Genomic DNA, 21,569 nt, shown 5'->3' on the forward strand with positions numbered 1-21,569 from the left:
TTACCTTTAGGGAAGTAGCACACGGCGACATTTTGCGTCGTATTTCGTAGCGCGTTTTATGAAAACACGACTGATTCGCCGCCATAATCCCAACAAGGTCTATTTTACCCTCTGGGTTGGAAGGTCAGAAGGCAGACGCTAAAAACTAGTGCCTAAGCCAAATCATGGGATTAGTTGCCAAGCGGATCCCAGGCTCCCATAAGTCTTGGACAAAAGGCCCGGAATAACGCGAGGACGAAGAAGAGATTGATTCGCCACCAGTGGCGCCTTGCCGCATTTGAAACGTTTGTGATGAAATATTGCGTTTATGTAATACAATCTATTAAAATTTTATCGAATGTTACCATTATTTTTCTCCTTTTTGAAAGCGAAAAGAACACGAAATTTTGAATATTTGCGGTCGTGTAGTTTTTTTATCATTACCATATTTTTGTGTGCTTGTTTCGAATTGCTCATTTTCAGATTAGATTTTGTTATAACATTCAACATTTGCTATCAAGTTATCAACCTTATTGAAAACATACCTAACGGTCGTGCAGGCATTTCTCTATGGTGCAGGTAGGGTTTGCAATCCGGATCCGAAATGTATGAAATTATCCGGATCTGGATCCGGATCCGCGGATCTTCCCGTACATTTCGCATCCGTCGTGCAAACCCTAGGTGCAGGTAAGATCACATTAGCTTCTAAGGAAAAGACGATCCTGACTATTCTGAAGGTCCGGGACCTTGGGTTATCTCATCTCATCTCATCATCTTCTGTCCGAGGTCCGCTTGACAACTGATCCTAAGAATTGGCGTAAGTACTAGTTTTTACGAAAGCGACTGCAGTCTGACCTTCCAACCCAGAGGAGACACTAGGCCTTATTGGTATTAGTCCGGTTTCCTCACGATATTTTCCTTCACCGAAAAGCGACAGGTAAATATCAAATGATATTTCGTACATAATTTCTAAAAACTCACTGGTATGAGCCGGGGTTTGAACCCGCGACCTCCGGATTGAAAGTCGCACGTTTCACACACCAGCGCTTATTCTGAAAGACTAATTTAATTGTCATCGTCACAAAAACTCCAAACGCGCTGCGATCAACTACAAGACGTAACTCCGTATGTTCTGCTTAAATCGTTTTGAATATTTGATTCGATTTCGTCATTAATCATCAATACGAAATTATTTCATTCATTCGCAACGGACTTTAGTACATCTTTTGAAAATTATTTTTGATTTTCAAATAAATTTTAATCAATGTACCTACTTACATTGTTATTATTTAAACTTTAAACTAACTCATTGGGGTATTTTAAGACTTCACTTTTAAGGTTTATTTTCGCAACAAATGTTGCCGAATTATCATTTTTTTTAATACCACATCGTCGGCAAACTAGCATACGGCCCGCCTGATGGTAAGCAGTCACCGTAGCCTATGGACGCACAATAATAATATAATTATTCATGAAACAAATAAGTTTAATCTTATGAAAGAGCCCTTGTGGCCTATTTGCACAATAAATTTTAGACTGATGCAGATGGTAGGACGAGGTTTTCCAAGGGTTCGGGCATATACGTTAGCCTAGTTCACAAACGTACTAATTACTAAAATGGGTTAGGTGAAGAAATGTATACATATTTATGTCCTCGACTGTACCATAGTACACTAACATAAGGTCTTTATTACAAACAATAGTTTTTGGATAAAAAGATCGCTTGTTTTACCTTCTTTCTAAAGCTAAAATATAGTTAAGTAGTACCTATTAAGGTTAAGTAAGTATTATTGTTAATTTATTTTTCCATTGTTAATGAATAAATAATCACTTCATACAGACTTCCGTGCAATATCAACATAAAATTTTCCAAACACACCTCTACCTCTATAACAATGACAAAAAACCCATCTAAGCGAAAATCCCCCAAGTCGGACCTATAATGGCCGCCCCGCTGCGTCTCCGTTGCGTTTCCGTTGCGGCCGGCGCCGTCTAATTGTTCGAGATAATTGCGATCTTGCTTCTGCAGCTTGTTTCGAAAGGAAGCGGGGAACTGCGTCTTGTCTATTGCTTGGGGTAAAAATGATTTTTATACGCCTTATGAATTTTTAGACGGAAAAGGGAACGGACGAAGAAGATGGACTACGACGACGACGACGACGACGAAGAAGACGGACGACGACGACGACGACGAAGAAGACGGACGACGACGACGACGGAGGGGACGGACGGGGAAGTAGGGGGAGGGGGGAGAAAGGGATTTTTCAGGGGATCAGTCATTTGTAATGTTGTTTAATGTCCGCTTTTAGAAAATAGGTGATGAAAATAAAGTAGGTATACTAAATTTGTTAGAAATGGCCAATTACTACGCATGTAGTGGCCAGTAACTAAAGCAATCACCCTAACTATTACGGGACAACAATTTTTAATATTCATAACATCTACTGTACGGTTCCTCTGAATAAACTTTCATTCATTGAACATTCATTTTCATTCATTCATTCATTTGATTTCAACTTACCGTTCTATTCCCAAGGTTGCGCACGCGGCAGCTCAGGTACGCCGACTTGCCCACTAGTGCTGTGACGTTTCTCGGCGTGGCGGCGTCAAAGGACGGCGCGAGGCGCGCGGCGGCGCCGCCTGGGAGGGAGTTGATCGGCGCGCCGCCGGCGACGTCACTTGTCACTGTAACAAAAAGTTTGTAATAAATACATATTATATGAACACCGGAAATAACTTATTTTAGTTTTAATACATAATTTGCATATGCAGTATGACATGGTATGATAACCCTCTAAATTAAATAGGCAAAATCTGCTTTAAATACTATTAATTTAACGATTAAGTTTCAATATTGATATCAAAGATATGAGTCGAAATTGATAGAATATTCTCAGCAACATAAGGTTTCTATGAGCCCAAAAAAATTTTTTTGTTGTATTGTAGTCCTAGCTCTACAGCTAAGCTCTACAAATTTGTTAAATTACGCCATAATATGTTTGTGTCAACACGAATGTGAATGAAGCGTAATGAATACAATTGCAGCTTAAAAATGTGCCACATTATACAATAAAACTCAAAGTTCATATAAACTCAGAACAAAGGCATCAATGCTAACACAATGAAGTAGCCCGACATTTTTTGAAATTTCACTCGGCCAACGACACCGCGTCAATCAATCATCGTTAGACGGCGCGGAGCACTCGTGCACTCGGCGTTGTGGACAAAAAGTCGGCGTTGTGAACAAAAAGTCTTGAACTCACTGACGTAATGTTACGGTCAGGTGTTTTTATCAGAGTAGTGGTAAACAAACAGGGATTTGGCAAGCATGAAGGTTACATATCACTACACTTTATAAAACTGTATGTGTACATATGTATATAAATGTTCGCGATTCATGCGGTTTTCACCTATCAATAGAGTGTTTCTTGAGGAAGGTTTACATAAGTATATAATTTGTTAAGGTTCTTTGTAACCCATGCAAAGCCGGGGCGGGTTGCTAGTATATTCTAATATCGGTTTGATGTCAGGACTTTCGAATTGGCCTGAAAGTATAAAAGCGCCAGGGGGGCTACCGCGAAAACCGAAATTCGCAAATTGCGGGGATCTTTCTCTTTTACTCCAATGAAGACTTAATTAGAGTGACAGAGAAAGATGCACGCAATCTGCAAACTTCGTTTTCGCGGTTATAACCCACCATTACGGCTACCACCAGTTTTGACATTGACATAACGCTCACGTTTACGTAACTTACTTTCTATGCATCTCGCTCGTACTCGCATATGCGAGCAATAGTGCAAGCGAGATGTACAGAAAGTAAATTACGTAGACGTGAGCGTTATGTCAATGTTAAAACTGATGGTAGAGGCTCATATAGCTGTTGTATGGTTACATCGAGTTACGTAAACGCTTCATAGCGCATATACCACGTATTTTATGTGCAAGGTATTTATGTCGGCTTTAATCGGTTTTACATACACGGCGATTAGCATAATCTGCCGATAGCGAGTAAACTAGCGTAGTAATAGGCGGTGACAGGGGACTGCTCAAGTTTTTAGTAAGGATAGAGACGATAAGGATCAGAGCGCTTTAATACGCGTATATTGCCGTCCTAAGCCGAATAGCGCTATCTAAAAAAAAAATATTTTGAAAATGGAATTCTCAGTAATAGAAACTAAAGTAGGTATAAGTTAGCAATGAAGTTTCTTTTAAGATAGCGCTATTTGGCTTAGCAGGGCAGTAAATTGCTGACTGATATACTAAATTGCAAAATTTCCTCATGAAACATATAAACACATTAGTGTGTGGGGTCATTCTAATAAAATATGTGACTGCGGTCTGATTGCCGCGACCCATACAAAATGTTGTAGCAATTAAACGTGACCGCAGACATATTCTCAGATAATGACCCTTGTATAGTAATCTATATAATCCTATTTTCAAAAAGAATGTTTTTTTTATTTTCCGTGAAATTTCCGAGAGTTAATACAACTCTTTGGAAACTTTTGGTAACTTGTACATCTATACTATAGTAATGCTCAACAATAAGGAGAAAGAAGGAGGCAAGGATAAAGATGATAGAAATATAGCGTTTTCATATAAGAATATCTAAGAAAAACCTTATAAAGCAGGCGCCTTATAATATAAGGCTAGGCAGCCTTTCAAGTTGCAAATACTCGTGAATTTGGAACTAGTAGGTACCGCAGTGGCCGGTGAGCCTAGACAACCAGCTAGTCTAGTCAAGGTGACAATCGCTTGCGCTACGACAACGAAACGCGTTGTCTCTCTCTATCACTTTTCCATATTAGTAGTAGCACCGTAACATTTCAAATAAGACACGTTCGCCGGCCTGTAAGTAGTACGAGCTACTGACAATATTGCGATTGTTCTATTAGACGGCTTCGTCGAATGACTGTATTGTTTTATAGACTAACCCGACTGGTAGTACTAACCCGACTGCACATAAGAGTCTGGATAAAAGTTAAAATGTATCCGTTTTCTATCATACCTAAACTTAAAGTGCCACTCTAAAATCCCTTTTAAAACAAAGGATTCTAAGAGCTTCTACACTGTTTAATAAATGGGAAGGAAAATATATGGTAATAAAATATGCTAGGTAAATGTATGCAGGGTAAAGGATCACTTTTACACCGTGAGGTCCATTTGACTACTTATAGTAATTCTGGTATATATTTACGCTGGACGCTCTAGGTACCGCTGGAGAGACGAAGTGCAAAAAGACTAGCGAACTCGGCGTCGCCGATTGGACAGAAAGGGCTTTGTAACATCACGCTCCGCGATTGTTTCGCCATTTAGGGTCCTAGCTAAATTGGTTGTTCAATACTTATGTTATAGGATTTCCAATTTAGCAAGAACCCTTAGCATAAAAATCCCGTGTGGTGACTGTACAGAGCAGCATGGCGTCGGAGGTCTTTGGTGTCGGAGGCCAAAATGCACTTTCGGGTCTATGCGCCACAGCAGTAAGTAAGTAGGTAAGTGAGTATGTTTCCTTACCAATTATTATCAAGTAGCCGTACTGATAATTACGCTACTCGATGCTAGATGTCGACTACGAAACTAATAGTCGTTTTGGTACTAAAAACTGGGGAAGCTGAAGCTATGCTTACTATATTTCTCTATGACTTAGCACGAAGCGCGGCAACGCGTCGGTGTAACAAGAACCATTCTTAAACCAACTTTTACATACGTAGATAAAACCCATTACACGTAAGCCTGTTTAAACAAGACCCTCAAATAAATAAAGAGGGGTAAATTAAAGGTTAACAGGTTATTTCATTTGAGGGCATTTAAGGGCGTGGCGGCAAAAGCGGTTGTTAGTTATGCGACTTTATTAGTAATTTGTATGTACTATAGACCGTTTATTTCTGTATTTAAACACGTTTTTCGAATTAGGGTGGCTGGTAGCTAAGAATGGAATGTTTATTTGGAAAACGAAACAACAATATAGAAAAGGAAATACAATTAATGATACCCATTTTTTTTTCCTCGTGTGCATTTATTTCAGTTGTTACGGGAAATATTAAATATGATACCCAAAATTGTTGAGTATGTACAGTCACCTGCAATAATATGTTACTCTTCGAACGCCGCAAAAATATGTAACACGCACTTATAGCTCTACAAATAAGATCGTATCAGATATTTTTGCGGCCTTCATTGTGTACCATATTATTGCAGGTGACTGTACCCACCCATGAGCCTAATTTAGATTTAACGACTTGTTGCAACTTTGATCTCATTATAATACGACCTTGAAACTCACGCTGATTGGTGCATGCAAAATGAAAAGAAAGAGGCTGTCCATAAATTACGTCATCTTTTTTTGACGATATTTGACCCCCCCCCCCCACCCCCCCCCCCCACCCCACCCCCCCCACCCCCCCCCCCCCCCCGCCCCTAAAATCATCCAAAAATCATGCTTCGAATGACCCCGTTTCCTCCTACGTCGTGCTACCATCAGCTGCCATCATTCGATGTCCAGAACCCCCCCCCCCCCCAAATTTGAAATGACGTAATTTATGAATAGCCCCAAAGTGCATGAGTTGCGCTCCAATCATAAAAACTAGCATCAATGGGTGCACCCATTGATTTATTATTAGGTACTATACAGGTTGGCCAAATAACTGCATTCCCGTTGCCAGAAAGGTTTTGGGATTATACTGAGCAACTTTTTACTATGGGACCATTCCCGAAATCGCGAAAAATAAAATTTGGCTGTTTCATACATTTTGGCTGGTCCATTTTCTATGGAAGAGTAATTTTTTTTTCGCGATTTCGGGGTTGTTGTCATAGTAAAAGTTGCTCAGTATAATCCCAAAACCTCCCTGGCAACGGGAATGCAATAATTTTTTAGCCACCGTGTAGAGAAGCCATACAAAACAATGAAATTGTTGCAACAACCTGTACCACGCGACCAAAACGCTGTAAGCGCGATAAAATTCATGGAGCTTACGCGTTTAGGTCGAGAGACTCACGCTCCGTTTCTATGGTTAGATGTCAAAACAACATCAACTAATGGCAAAAATAGTTCTCTGTGCCGGTTCTGTACGTTAGTACCTATAGCTATAGCAAACACTGAAAATCTAGGTACTGTTTTAAGTGATCGTGGAAGTAACGTCATAAATTGTCATTTCCCCTCAGCCTGTGATTGCAGCCGTAAACACATCAGCCTAAAACGTGTTTTCCCATAAACACCAATCTAAAAGAGCTTAACAGCCAATATCTTCCTATTAAGCCACCTTTACTAAACTCCAAAACTACCGTGCAAATATATTAAGTCCAATCTCCATACGAATTTCTTTGTCACATACGCCCTTTTGCGTATCAATGTTAAAGTTGGTATATAAGTAAGGTAAGGTTGTATCTACATACAGATTTTATAGTGCACGTGTGCACATATGTCTTTTTGCTTCCGGGCGTTGAACGAGTGCGGAAATTGCGAAGCGCCTGCACTTTAGTGTACACGCGCGACTGTAATCTTAGGAATAGTTATATTATAGGGATGTTACTCAGGCTGGGAATGGGAATATTGTGAATGTTCCGGGAGACGTGTTGAGAATTATTTCCATCTTAGAAAGGGAGATGAGAAAGTTATGATTTTTCATTATCCTTTCCTATCCTTTGCATTTTCAATATTTAGATGTTTCCTAAAAGTATATTTTGAAGACTCTCCTGAGCATTAGCTTATTACCCATAAACTATACTGTGGAAAACTCTCCTTGTCTTAAGAAAAAGGCGCTAATTTAATTTTTTTAAGGGTTGCCTTCGCGCTTACATTTTATTTATTTGCCGCCTTTTTCTACTGACGGAAATGGCTTGCCAAACTAAAAATATAAATATAGTTCAACTAAAAATAGGCCCATAATTCTGACACTAAAGAAGAAATAAAATACAGAATATTTCCGGGAACAGAATACACAGCAACAGCACATCACTATTTAAAATATTATACGTAAAAAGGTCGTAACTGCCTCTATATACGTTACTACGTTATCGCCTTTTGTTTCCAACATCAGAAGGGAATAACGTCTTCCGTTTGCAAACTTATATGGGCTTAACTTGAGAAACTAAGATCTGTATGAAATTCAAAATATGTTTGTTTTACAATATTACAAGTTAAAGCAAATCACAGTAAAATGTAATGTTAGTTGTAATGTTAGTTATACTACACAACTTCACAAAAGCCTTTAAGGCATACCTTATGTGTGAGTGGAGACGTGCTCATGCGCGTTTTGATATACGTAGTACGGATCCTTAATGAGAGACGGCACACCGTGACCACGGGCGTGACCAGGGGTGCGAAACTCCTCTCTTCGAGCAAACGCGGCTCCGTTCGGCTCAGCATTGCTCCGAGCAATTATTAGGGTTGACACAACTTGACGTCCCATTGCGTGCACGACCACAGATAATATAATGGCTTGAATTTTGACAACCCTAAATAGCCGAAAGGCAATGGCAATATCGCCATATATTAGAAAGGGACAGCATGATTCGACCCTGAACCGCTGTCAAACTTCGGTTCTGTAGGAAGTTTCCTTTCTGTACGGTAGTACTATTATACCTTTACCTACGGCTCCAACATTTTAGCGCACGTATACGCACTCGAAACCGGTGTGCACTGCCCTTTGACCAATTTTTTGACTGTATTCTCAGTCTCGTTATCCTTAGTGTTTCTGTGTCCTAATTTCTAAATTATTCTCGCAGGAAGGGTCGCTGCGATCCCAATTCATTTATTTATTCTGTTGTCCTATTGTATTGTGTTATGTACAGCGAGTTACACAAGAATATATACATATTATACACTCACATGATTTTTTGCAGCTGTGTCAAATCACCTACTTGAACTATTATTTAGATTTTTTTTAATTATTTATTTAGCTGAAACAACAAACCAACAATTTTTTAAAGGCCGCAGACAGAATGTGTTTTGGAATTAAATATTTGGCTAAAACTATTTTCGAGAACTGTTGCTAGACAATTATTGTCGCGGTCAACCGCCAGTCAATAATCCGATGATGGATTCTGGCCGCCTGCGGTCTGACCAATCAGAGTGCGGATATTCTCATCACTTTGTGAACCAGTGTTGTGTGACCTTGAGATCTCAGGTATACTCGTACAACATATTTTTAATTGTATGACATGCATAATTAGGCAGTCAGGTGTCAAGGCATTTAGATTGTCAGCCAGGATAGCCACGAAGAGGGCATCGCCGAATGCTGTACTCAGTGGTTTATTCTTCTTTACCCCACTCGCAGAAGAATTACTCTTTCCAATCCCACTTATGTTGGAAAACATAACATAATATTTTTATTAGTACAGTGTAGACTCTTGAGACCGTACTATACCTATGAGTAAATGGCGTTCTATATATGTGGTGGCACCTTAACATGTCTACGCTTTTATACCGGTTTATGTAAGTCAGGTCAGGACTTACCGCGAAAATTGAAAATCAAAATTTTGTTATACCTCTTTATCGCTCGAATATGCAGGAGTGATACCGAGGCAGGTAACGATTTATTGATTTTCGCAGTAGACCCTCGGCAAGCGATCTAAATTGCGTCCCTGCGATACGGACCGCGGAACCACTGCAGACATTGCGGCGTTCGCGCTAACATACAAATCACGCTGAATCTGTTGTTTTAATAAAAAAATATGTATACTATTAGGTACGATGTGAAGCGTACAACACAAAAGATCAATAGGGAATATTATGCGAAACTCTGCGTAGGAGGCGCTAGGCTAGGCTATCCGTCACAATCTGCGGGTCTACCGCGAAACAAGAAAATCGAAATTTCGTTATCTAACCTCTCTATCTCTCGTGCTTATTCGACCGATAAAGTGGCAGATAGGTAACTAAATTTCGATTTTCGCATTTCCCGGTAGGCCCTTGTTAACCGCCTTGATGCATCAATGTCATATTTTATTGTCTGTGAAAACTTGTCAAAAAACAGTTTAAGGCACAGTGTGTATAAGTTACTCTATGGTTTACTACAGGAGCTAGTGCTGCACTCTGGCGGCAGAACATTGCAATAATACCCCCTATTCAAAACGCATAAATATAAATGCATAAGATTGTCTGGAAAAGATGGCACTTTAGCGATATGACCACACGTTGTCTGCCTAAAAGTTCACCACGCAGAGTATTTTTAATAGTTGAAAAAACAGTCAAAATGTAAAATCCTCACGAGCAAAATATCTCCTTAAAGAAGCTAATCCAGACCGGGTATTCCTTGATCGACGTAATAGTAATAACAGAGTTAGTGCTAAGCGAAATTTCCGCTCTCAGTGCTTCGCGATCCGACGGAAGCACTTCGAAGAGCTATTGCAACTTACTGAATCAAATTTAATTGAATAATTTTACATTTATATGAATTCTGAACAGTACTCGTTATCAAGATCAGTGATTTTCAGTTCTATGTACTTGAATTTCAACTACTTTATCTAGGTCATATCTTGTAAAGCAAGTTTCTATAAGTATTTCTCTTCTTACTCAGTGAGTATGCGCCCACTGTTGGGCATACGCCTCTCCGAACCTCTTCCAAGAAGCCCGATTTGCTAGTTCTCAGACCACCAGCCACAGCCACTGGAGTGGGCCTGCAATCTTTTTGATATCATCCTCCCATTTCTATTAATGTACAGCAAGGAAACTAAGCGGGAATGGAGTCAATTATTTTGGATTTATTTATATTTTCTTCGTCAGAATAAACCACCATCATTATCATCATGCCATCACTCAAAAGTCAACTCTGTACAAGATTCAAACGCAAGCACTATAGCGCCTTGGTAATAAAGTGTGATAGGTGTGTGATGTTTGTGGTAATGTTTGTAAGCACCTTGTACTTGTGGGCGAATGTACGAACACAATCAGTTAGTGTAAGATTAGTTGTTTTTTCTAGCTATCCAAAAACAAATTAATAAAGCCTTCCTTATAAACCCCAAATCTTGAACAGGATCAATCACTGCAAAAAATGACAACACCGACTTAATCAATCGACCATCAGAGACCCTCGGGCTGATGGATGATCTTAATTAACTGAACATATTGTCCGATGAAGGAAAATATACCGAACAATCTGAAGAATAAAGTGTAGATTACAAAACAGGTAAAATTAGGATGAGTAACAGAGACACAGTAGAGCACAATAGACATAGGCATCTTGATGTACATCTTTATAAATAAATAAATAAATATTATAGGTACATTCTTACACAAATTGACCGAGTCCCACGGTAAGCTCAATAAGGCTTGTGTTGTGGTAACTCAGACAACGTTAATACAATATACAAATACTTAAATACATAGAAAACATCCATGACTCAGGAACATATAAATACCTATCTCTGCTCGTCACACATAGGACCATCGGCTGCATAGGCAGGGTCACTACCCACTAGGCCAGACCGGTCGTCTTTATATTTCTTTAAATAAAGTATTCACCCTACATCTGTAGGTATGCAGATTTCCTTGGATTTCCTTCGGGATCAACTGGAAATATCAGATGATATTTCTTAATAACGCCAGAGAAACTTATTGGACCAAGCTGGGGTTTGAAACCGGTTTAATTGGAAAGAAGCCTTTTAGCTACCAGTTTCCATTCCATCATAATAATACTTAGTATAGCTAGATTCGCTTTTCAGTGGAGCAGCATATGATAGGCAGAAACATTTTACTTACTGTCTATTTCTTATGCTATTATTTACTGCTATACTTTGTTTACTGACAATATTGGTTTGCCAGACTATATTAAAGAAGTACTCGTACGGATATCTTGTAAAAGATAAGGACTCCCTTGTTTATAAAACTTAAAATACCTCTGTTATTTTTTCTCTTTCTCACAAATCTCAAAGTGACGAAAACACAAAACAAAATAAATAATAGAATAAAGTTATTGCACACATTTTTAGTTCAAACTAACGACATTTAATGGTGGTTGCTACATTGCAACATCCACAGCAGAATGGTCTATCGGAGCGAGCGAATCAGACACGCATGGTGAATGCAAGACTTGATTGGAGCAACATCGTAAATGGTACCTATACTGTCAATAAACTAGGAATAACAATATTAGAATACAACTGTATCTAACTGGTATACAACGAGTTATATTCAATGGGAGTGAGGGAGAATTATAAACTAAAGGAGGATGGGCAGATTTGTAACATCATAAAAAACTAAAATATCGTGACACAAAATCATCGACAATTACAAAACCTTCATGATCTGCTACACAGGAACTTAGTACCTATCGAAAAAAAAACTATATTACAACTTGCACTGCTTTTATGCAGCGATAACTTATTTCACACAAAGATTTGGGACTAGCTGCCATAGTAAAAGTTTTAACTCTTTGAATAACTTATCCTGTGACATATCGCTTATCCTTATTGGTTTAAGGGCCAAGCCAGGGCTTCCCATCTTTCTTTGTTCTAGAAACTAAAATCCTTAATTTTTTTTATTTAATAAACTGTATTCCAAAAAGAAGCGCTGGTGGCCTAGCGGCAAGAAGAAGCGCTGGTGGCCTAGCGGTAAGAGCGTGCGACTTTCAATCCGGAGGTCGCAGGTTCAAACCCTGGCTCGTACCAATGAGTTTTTCGGAACTTATGTACGAAATATCATTTGATATTTACCAGTCGCTTTTCGGTGAAGGAAAACATCGTGAGGAAACCGGACTAATCCCAATAAGGCCTAGTTTTCCCTCTGGGTTGGAAGGTCAGATGGCAGTCGCTTTCGTAAAAACTGGTGCCTACGTCTACGTGGTGAGGAACTTATGTTTCCAACTGAAAGATTTCTGTAAGAGAAAGGCATAAGATATCTGACAGACAGACATTTCGATTTTACTCGGATTATATACGTACAACTAAACGCAAGTAGCATGTGTATGAACTCGCTATAAATACTAATCAATGCATATACAGAGGATCTACCGCGAACGCTTTGCCTCCTTGTCACACTTACGTACGAATTTACAATTGCGACAGAGAGGCAACACGTAGAACGTGGTTCGCGGTAGGCCCCCAGGTCCTAATGTAAAGGCCAGCCACACTTAACCCGCAGCCACACTTACCCCTATTGACTTTACCACATTCTGGCCTTGTTTTTCAACGCTTCAATATTTATTATCAAACAAAAAACGATTAAGCCCCACTTATTAATCTAAAAATAGTAAAGTACCAATATTACCTGGGTGCGTAGCCAACTTGCCAATCGTTTACGCTCCGTAGCCAACGGAACGCAACTGTCACTGTAGCACTAATATGGAAGAGTTAAGCCCGTCACAGACAGAGCGATAATATATTGGGAGATACCGTAAGATACCGACAGATATCTTAGAGTATCGCTAAGCACCACACACGCCAACGATACTAAAATATATGTCGCTCTCTGTCTAGCACCTACATTGTGAAAGACGATATATACCGAGGTATAACATATTAAGGTATCTTAAGATGCATTGCGATAAGATATCGTAAGATACCAAAATATATATAATACAGGTTCGTGTGTGGTCTCTGTCATATCGATAAGATATCGTAAGATGCCGTATCTTACGGTATCTGCCGATATATGTATTATCGCTCCGCCTGTGACGGGCTTGATAGAGCGATACAAAGCGTTTCGCTGTCATAAGCGATTGTCACCTTGGCTAGGCACCCTGGCCCCGTAGACAACATGCCACAGCTGTATTCGAACAATGAGATACGTCAAATACTAGACATTGAAACGATATGGATCGGATATGTCAGTGTCAAACAAGTGTCAAAAGTAACGTTTTTATTTGGACGATCGTAACGCAGCTGTCACTGTCGCACTAATACGGAAGAGTGATAGACAGACACAAAGCGTTTCCCTGTCGAAGCGATAGCAATTGTCACCTTGGCTAGGCACCCTGAACAGTTTACGCCTACATTTTTTATCGACACCGCTACTAAATTAGAGTGCTCAACTATTCTATTTCCGTCGCCATTTCTGCTTTCACAGTGAACGGTAAAGCTGTCAGCAAAACTAATGTGGTGCTATAATCCATATGCCGTTTTTGACAGAATAGGGATGTGACATTATTAATTACTGAAACGAGACTCAGCTCAGAGTATTACTGCAATGTTCTGCCGCCAGAGTGCAGCACTAGCGCCTCTAGTAAACCATAGAGTAACTTATACATACTGTGCCTTAAACTGTTTTTTGACAAGTTTTCACAGGCAATAAAATATGACATTGATGCATCAAGGTTCAATTAGATTAGATTAAGATAATATGTAGGTACCTATGTAATACCTAATAACTATTCATAAGTGCTTGTTCTTATGCCTACATGAATAAAGTATATTTTGACTTTGACTTTGACTTTGACAAAGCGGTTTGTTAACAAGAGCCTACCGAGAAACCCGAAAACCGAAATTTAGTTAGCTGCCTCTTTATCGCTCGAATATGCAAGAGTGATCGAGAGGTCAGGTAACGAAATTTAGATTTTCTTGTTTCGCGGTAGACCCCCTTATTGTGATGGATTTTGGTAGTGGCGCCCCCTAAAGGGGCCCACTGATTAACAGTCCGCCGGACGGTATCGGCCTGTCAGTTAGAACAAAATTTTGACAGTTCCGAACAACTGACAGGCCGATACCCTCCGGCGAACTGTTAATCAGTGGGCCCCTTTATACGCAGAGTTTCGCGTAATATTCCCTATTAATTTCCTATTAGTTATAATTATAATGTCTTGTAACTCTTGTATCGTTCCTGGGTCACGTTTTTTGTTGTGTTCAACAAAAATTATTAAATTAATCTGTTACACTTAGGCGATGCGGTCCGTAAATCCTAAATTTCGACCTAGGGCTGTAATGTATTTTTTCATCACACTTGCAAGGCGATGTGGGCCGTAAATCCTAAATTTCGACCAAGTGCTAAAGGTACGAAATCGTCTTAATTAAGCCCGAAGCCAAAACTCATTCGTGAATTCTTATTTATGAACCATTATACAGGGCGTTTTTTAAACAACTAGCCATATTGTGCGAGGTGATTATATAGGCCATACTTTTTCTATGGGACCAACTCTGAAATCACAAAAATTTTTTTGGCCGTTTCATACACTTTGGTCGAGTGGATGTCGACGTTTTCTATGGGAAGGCCAAATTTTTTTTTGGGATATTGCAGTTGGTCCCATAGAAAAAGTTGTCCAGTATGGCCTATATAATCACCTCGCACAATATGGCTAGTTGTCCAAAAAACGCCCTGTATAATGTGTCATATCATTGCCAGCAACATTAATTTCATTAGGTGTTAATATCAAATCGAAGTTTGATTATATTTTTTTACTGATTTATTTCCTAAAACAGAAATATTTTTACAACACTGGTGCTGCCACACTGCACATACCCCCTTTGACAGAACCAATGATATATTTGTACAGTAAAGTGCGTCTAGTTATTTCAATAAAAGTCGGCTTTTCGACGGATCAAATTTCAATATGGGTTATGAAACTGGTAGGTATTTGTTATTTGTGTTTTAATGGAATCTCCATTGTGACGACAATCACTTTAATTTGTATCAGCAATTAAATTTAAATTAAAAATAAAGACAACCGAATCCAATAGTGATTTAAAAAAAAAGGGCAAGTGCGAGTCGGACTCGCGCACGAAGGGTTCCGTACCATAATGAAAAAAAAAAACGGAAAAAAATGCAAAAAAAAGAAACGGTCACCCATCCAAGTACTGACCACGCCCGACGTTGCTTAACTTTGGTCAAAAATCACGTTTGTTGTATGGGAGCCCCATTTAAATCTTTATTTTATTCTGTTTTTAGTATTTGTTGTTATAGCGGCAACAGAAATACATCATCTGTGAAAATTTCAACTGTCTAGCTATCACGGTTCGTGTGATACAGCCTGGTGACAGACAGACGGACGGACGGACGGACGGACGGACAGCGAAGTCTTAGTAATAGGGTCCCGTTTTACCTTTTGGGTACGGAACCCCAAACAGACAGATCTGATATAGTAGATTATTAACCAAGAGATGAAAGGCACTCATTTCAGTGGAGGTAGTTTGAGACTGAAATGGTGAATTTCACATGAGTTGAACACTCTGCCTACTTTTCATTTCGAATACGAGGAAATTAAAATACACGTGTATTAAAAAAACACGCCTAAGTATAATCTATGAAGGACGCATCGGTCGAGAAATATTTATTAAGCTTATTAAAAATATAATTTAAGAAGTTGGAATTGATTTTTGTTATTATTAAAGATAAAGGACGACTCGCGCTTAACCGGGGCATGCCAGGGCCGAGGCATCCGACATGTCATTTTCTATCAGGCCTATTCGGATTTCGAGATAATCACAAGATCTTGAGACGATTTAGAGATCAACTAGATGTGACTTGGATATCTAAGTCATAACTTGTCGAAATCGTTCAAGAGGACCTCCAGAATCGCGGAAACGTCAAATTTGACATCTCTATCTTACAAATATCTTTAAATTATCCGTATCGTAACTTGTTGAAGTCTAGTAGAAATCTAATTCATTTTCCGTATCGAGCCGTAAGACGGCTGATCGGTGATCACGTGGTGCTTTCTATAGAAAACGAAGCTCCGGAAGCTCCGGCCCGGCCACGGCCCGGTCTAGCGTGAGTCATCCTTGATTATAGACGTAGACTATTTAAGAAAAGGTGGTAATGTATATATGAAGTTCGCACTCGAAGGTTAGAAACTTATTTCTCTAATATGGATGGTAAGTCGGGCGTGGCGTGGGCGCGTGATTACGTAAACAGATAACAGAAAGACAGATACACCTACTTAAAACACATACAAATAGCATCATTTTCCCGCCATTTCTAGGGTTCCGTACCCAAAGGGTAAAAACGGGACCCCATTACTAAGACTCCACTGTCACGACGACATCCGTCTGTCTGTCTGTCACCAGGTTGTATCTCAAGAACCGTGATAACTAGGCAATTGAAATTTTCACAGATAATGCATTTCTGTTGCTGCTAAAACAACCAATACTAAAAACGGAATATAATCAATATTTAAGTCGGGCTCACATACAAAAGACGTGATTTTTTGCCGTTTTTTTCGTAATGGCACGGAACCCTTCGTGCGCGAATTTAACTCGCACTTGGCCGGTTTTTCACCAAAACGTCCCTTAATCACTAAACTTCCTTCATTCACTTTAAGTTTTTACACGATTAGTAACGCAAACTAATCTTCGTAATAAATGGTGGCCTAAAACAACAAACAAAACTAACTATGGTTAAGGATAGTTTTAGTTGTGAAACTAACTAAGAACAACATTTACGGACGTCCAGTGATTTTGACGAGGCGGTTAGTTTATTACATCAAATAAAAGTTAGTAGAGTAAATAAAGAACTACAGATGTAGTGCATAATTATTTTCCATCGTTTTTATTTGATCCACGGAAACGTACGAATGTGTCTTGCTATTTCAGTCAGTCTCGGTACAAAAAGTACTGAATTTTCCTGAAGTATTTAAGTAGCATGACAAATACGAACGTTTCCGAAACAATACGATGTAAAACAATTAAAGCCCCCCATTCACACTCCTACCTTGTAGTCCGCCTCGCAGGACTACGGCGTAGGATATAGCTCACACACCCTCCTACGTTGTAGTTCGCCTTGCAGGACTACGGAGCAAGAAATAGCTGCTTCGTTTCTCACTAGTGTCGGTCTACTTACTCTTGAAAATGTTACGTGCAATTAAAAAAAAAGAAAATAGCTCTTCTGCTATGTATTTTCTTGTTATTGGATAAAAATAAAAAAGAGTGTGGGAAAAGAAACTGCTAAAAATTCGCCAGAGAGCGTCATATTTCTTAAGTATTGGTAATAATTGTTGCAATGTCTATTCCTCCATTGTTTGTTGGAGTGATTGGGTGATTTCTGGTCCCAACAACAGCGATTTTCTTTATAAATTCCATAAAAATGGCGCGCATTGTTGTCATACGTCAAACACGGTAGTCCGCAACGTAGGACGACAACCCACACACAATCCTACGCGGCGGACTACAGCAGTGGGCGGGGCTTGCAGGATTTGTAGGACCCAAGAGGCATCCTACTTCGTGTTGTAGGACGGCACGTAGTCCGCGACCCCCATACACAATCCTACCCAATGAGGCGGACTACGAGGCGGACTACAAGGTAGGAGTGTGAATGGGGGGCTTAAGCACTACATCTGTATTTTAGAAAGGTCCGAATTGTAGAAAGAGTTTTTAAGTACATACCTAACATTCGGATACGTTAAATAATTCTAACTATAATTATAGTTGGTACTTTTTATACAAAGTTAGTAAAGTTAACGAAATATAAAGTGAACATATCTCTCGAACCAGTTTGAACAAGATTGGCTAACTTTATATTTCGTCAACTTTTGTACATCCCACGTTGACGAGGAAATAATATCTGAAAGAGAAAAGTAACTCTTCCAAAGTATCAAAATTGTTTTCTGAAGAAATGTCAGTGTTGACAGCTTACAGATCATATTTATAACAAAGTCATAACCCTGTTATTACAATCAGTATAGACCTCAGATTTAAGACAATTATAAACCACGATTAGAAAGGTTTTGTAATTTTTTTTAAATAAATACATGAATAGATATAGTCAACTGTTAAAAAATACAGATAAATAAAATTCCTTATTTTAGTACAATAACGTTTGAAAACTACAAAAAAAAAACATCATATTCCATGAATAAAGTAAAATACAGTAAATCGTACAGTAAACAATGCACCGCGCTGTTCTTCCAGCTTTAAGTAAACGTCGTGAGTCAACAAAAACTATACCACTGTTCTGTACTTACTGTGCCAAGTTCAGAATTGTTGATCCACACGCGTAAACGCGTAAACCCCCAGTTCAGAATAATTCATCTGGCATGGCGCTATGGTACCAAAGAAGGCCCATAACTTTTTTAATACTTTTTTTTGACAATTTTATTTTTTGTCAGATTTTGATAGATAAAATTTGGTAGGTTTGAAGAGCTCCTCATACCTACTGGTCAGAATAAACACTAAATCATTTGGGACATAAAAATGTATGAAAATTTCGTGCGCGCGCATTCTCGCACCCACCCGAGCTGCATACATCGCCATTATTAGCAGCTCGGTACTACTTACAGTAGTACCGTGTCTTATTTGAAATGTTTGGTATGTTTGTTTTGGTGTTGACAACCCTACTGTGTTCTTGTGCGATGTCGGCATTTACGCAAACATCAAAGGCGTCGGTCCACTGTTACTTTTGTGCACTAAATATTCGACTCTCCTGAGTACGCTAAGCATTAACAACAAAGCAGAAGTTGGCAAGACAAACAGCCGATGGCCACTGTTTACTTCGGCGAACTTCCGCTTCAAGATGGCGGACAGATTATTTTTACTTAACGTAAACAAAGGGGGCTTAAACCGCTTCAGTTTATTACGTTTTGACCTTGTGATTTTGTTTGTAATAATGGAAAAGGTGATGGGCTGGATTTTTCAAGCTTAAGATGAATTATTTTGATTTATTTTTGTTTTACATAAGAAAAGAATAAGAGACTTGAAATGGATGATAATCACGGATTTGAATTTGTATTGGAATTATATACATATTAAAATAGTGGTTTCACTCGCTCTATAAGCAGACAAAGTGTTAGATTTATTTTTTCTCCACACCAGCTCGGAAAGGCTTACTTCAAAAACTGATAGCAAAGTTGCATTTTATTCACATGTGAGGCAAAGTAATCATCAAATGCAAATTTTGAGTTGTTTTCTTATGTTTGCTGGTAGAATTGACTTTTAAATGATGATTTTGGATGATAAATATTTAATAACATTCATTTGGATTAATTTGGTTTGATTTTGTTTGATAGGTATTTTACATTTAATATTTGCTTCGGGTTGGTGTGGTGAAAAATTTTGTGTTTCACTCGGGGCCAAATTTTGTTTAACCCTCGTGCTTTGAAACCCTCGCAACGCTAAAGATTCCATTTTTCGAACCACTCGCTGCGCTCGTGGTTCAATTTTGGAATCTTTCACTTGCTCGGGTATCAATCCATGTAAAACAAATAACAATTTTATTTTTACTTGAAATCGAGGTCGACTACTTCAGACCTAAGTAAAGTTGACGAAATAATTATAAAATGAGCCGATCTTGTTCAAACTTGTTCGAGAGATCGGCTTACTTTATATTTCGTTAACCTTATACATACTTAATCAATGACATTTTCTATGTATTTGTGTCGTCATTACATATTGGATTTTGTATGCAGTTAGTGAGAAGTGCGACTGCACGGTTCGCCCCGTAAAAAATGGCAGAACGATTTGTACAGTAAGATATCGCTTGGGCTCCTCCCTTCCGACGTGTCGGAAGCCGGTGTTGCTCGAAGTCCATTACCATTTGAAATCATTCATAGACTTAATGCTCAGTAAAGGGGTTTAGCACACAAACCACTGCTTCCAGTAACATTTCTTTTATTACATCGATATACAGGATTAATTATAAGATTACAAAATATCAAATCGAACATAACCTCGTGCGACGACCTACCGCCAAATCTGACAGTTCTCTATCTCAACCCATCTCAACCAAAATGACCATAGACACAAGAACCAAAAAGTATAAAGCCTGGTGCATACTACATGTATTTATCAATGTAAGGCCACATACAGGATAACTATTGTGATGCTTACACATTGATCCTGACTGTAGATTTAGTAAGTAAAATATTTCATCGATGAAAAATGAACTCATGATAACAATGACGTGAAAATTTCTCATACACCCTTTACCCTTTTGATACGCAGGGGTTAATAACGCTCATAAAGCGTATATGATCGATCAGCACGCCACACGCCACACGTTACACGCCACACGCCACACCGCACACGCCAAACGCCACACGCAAGCCTCGAGCCCTAATTACGCATCACCCAATAATGAACCAGACTGGTATTGACGGGTATCAACAGTTCTAAATTGATGTAAGTATTATGTTAGGTTATTGTTGATGGACGTAATGTAGATATTGAAACTGATAATATATTACTTTTTACCACACCAGCTCGTTAAGGCTCTCTTTATTCTTTAAAATATTGACCAGAGCTACAAAGTAAAAAGATGTAGTGAAGAAGTTACAAGAAAATATCAAAATTTGCCTATTATCTTTAAAGAGCTCAATTTATTTCTCCAGATCGCATTTTTAGATTCTAGTGTGATTACAATAGAACGAAGTAAAGATGGATAATTTCTTTAATCATTCCAGTGTCATTTCAGTGTGTCAGTGTTTGAGAAGACGAAGAAAATATTTAAACTGTACCCGCCCAGATGTCTATAAAAAGGTCTTCCATTCGGGTTATCCGCAGTTGGTCTAGAACGCAAAATGACTAGTGTGTTGTTTTGCCTAAATCGCAATTAGTCTACATCGGAAACGGTCCAGAACGCAAAATGCCCACTTTTTATATCACCACATTCTACATAGGTATGTTAGGTTCGTTAGGTATCTTCAAATGGCCGAAAGCCAAACAGCACAGAATAGGAGCCCCGCGGAAGCGGGGCTCCGTCGACATCCCTATAAAGTTAAGATAAAACGGAAAAAATT

The 21,569-nt window shown here is 38.9% G+C and overlaps 1 protein-coding gene across 3 annotated transcripts in view; it reads right to left on the reverse strand.

Annotated features, from left to right (window-relative positions):
* LOC134790200 (zwei Ig domain protein zig-8-like) overlaps positions 1–21,569 on the reverse strand; it is a 673,220-nt gene that overhangs the window by 463,618 nt on the left and 188,033 nt on the right. For all 3 annotated transcript variants that reach the window (XM_063761032.1, XM_063761031.1, XM_063761033.1), the window contains exon 3: positions 2,501–2,664. In XM_063761032.1, coding sequence (XP_063617102.1) covers positions 2,501–2,664 — 164 coding nt within the window. The remainder of the gene's footprint in view (positions 1–2,500; positions 2,665–21,569) is intronic.

This window comes from Cydia splendana, chromosome 4 (genome assembly GCF_910591565.1).
Source record: "Cydia splendana chromosome 4, ilCydSple1.2, whole genome shotgun sequence".
NCBI classification, from domain to species: domain Eukaryota; kingdom Metazoa; phylum Arthropoda; class Insecta; order Lepidoptera; family Tortricidae; genus Cydia; species Cydia splendana.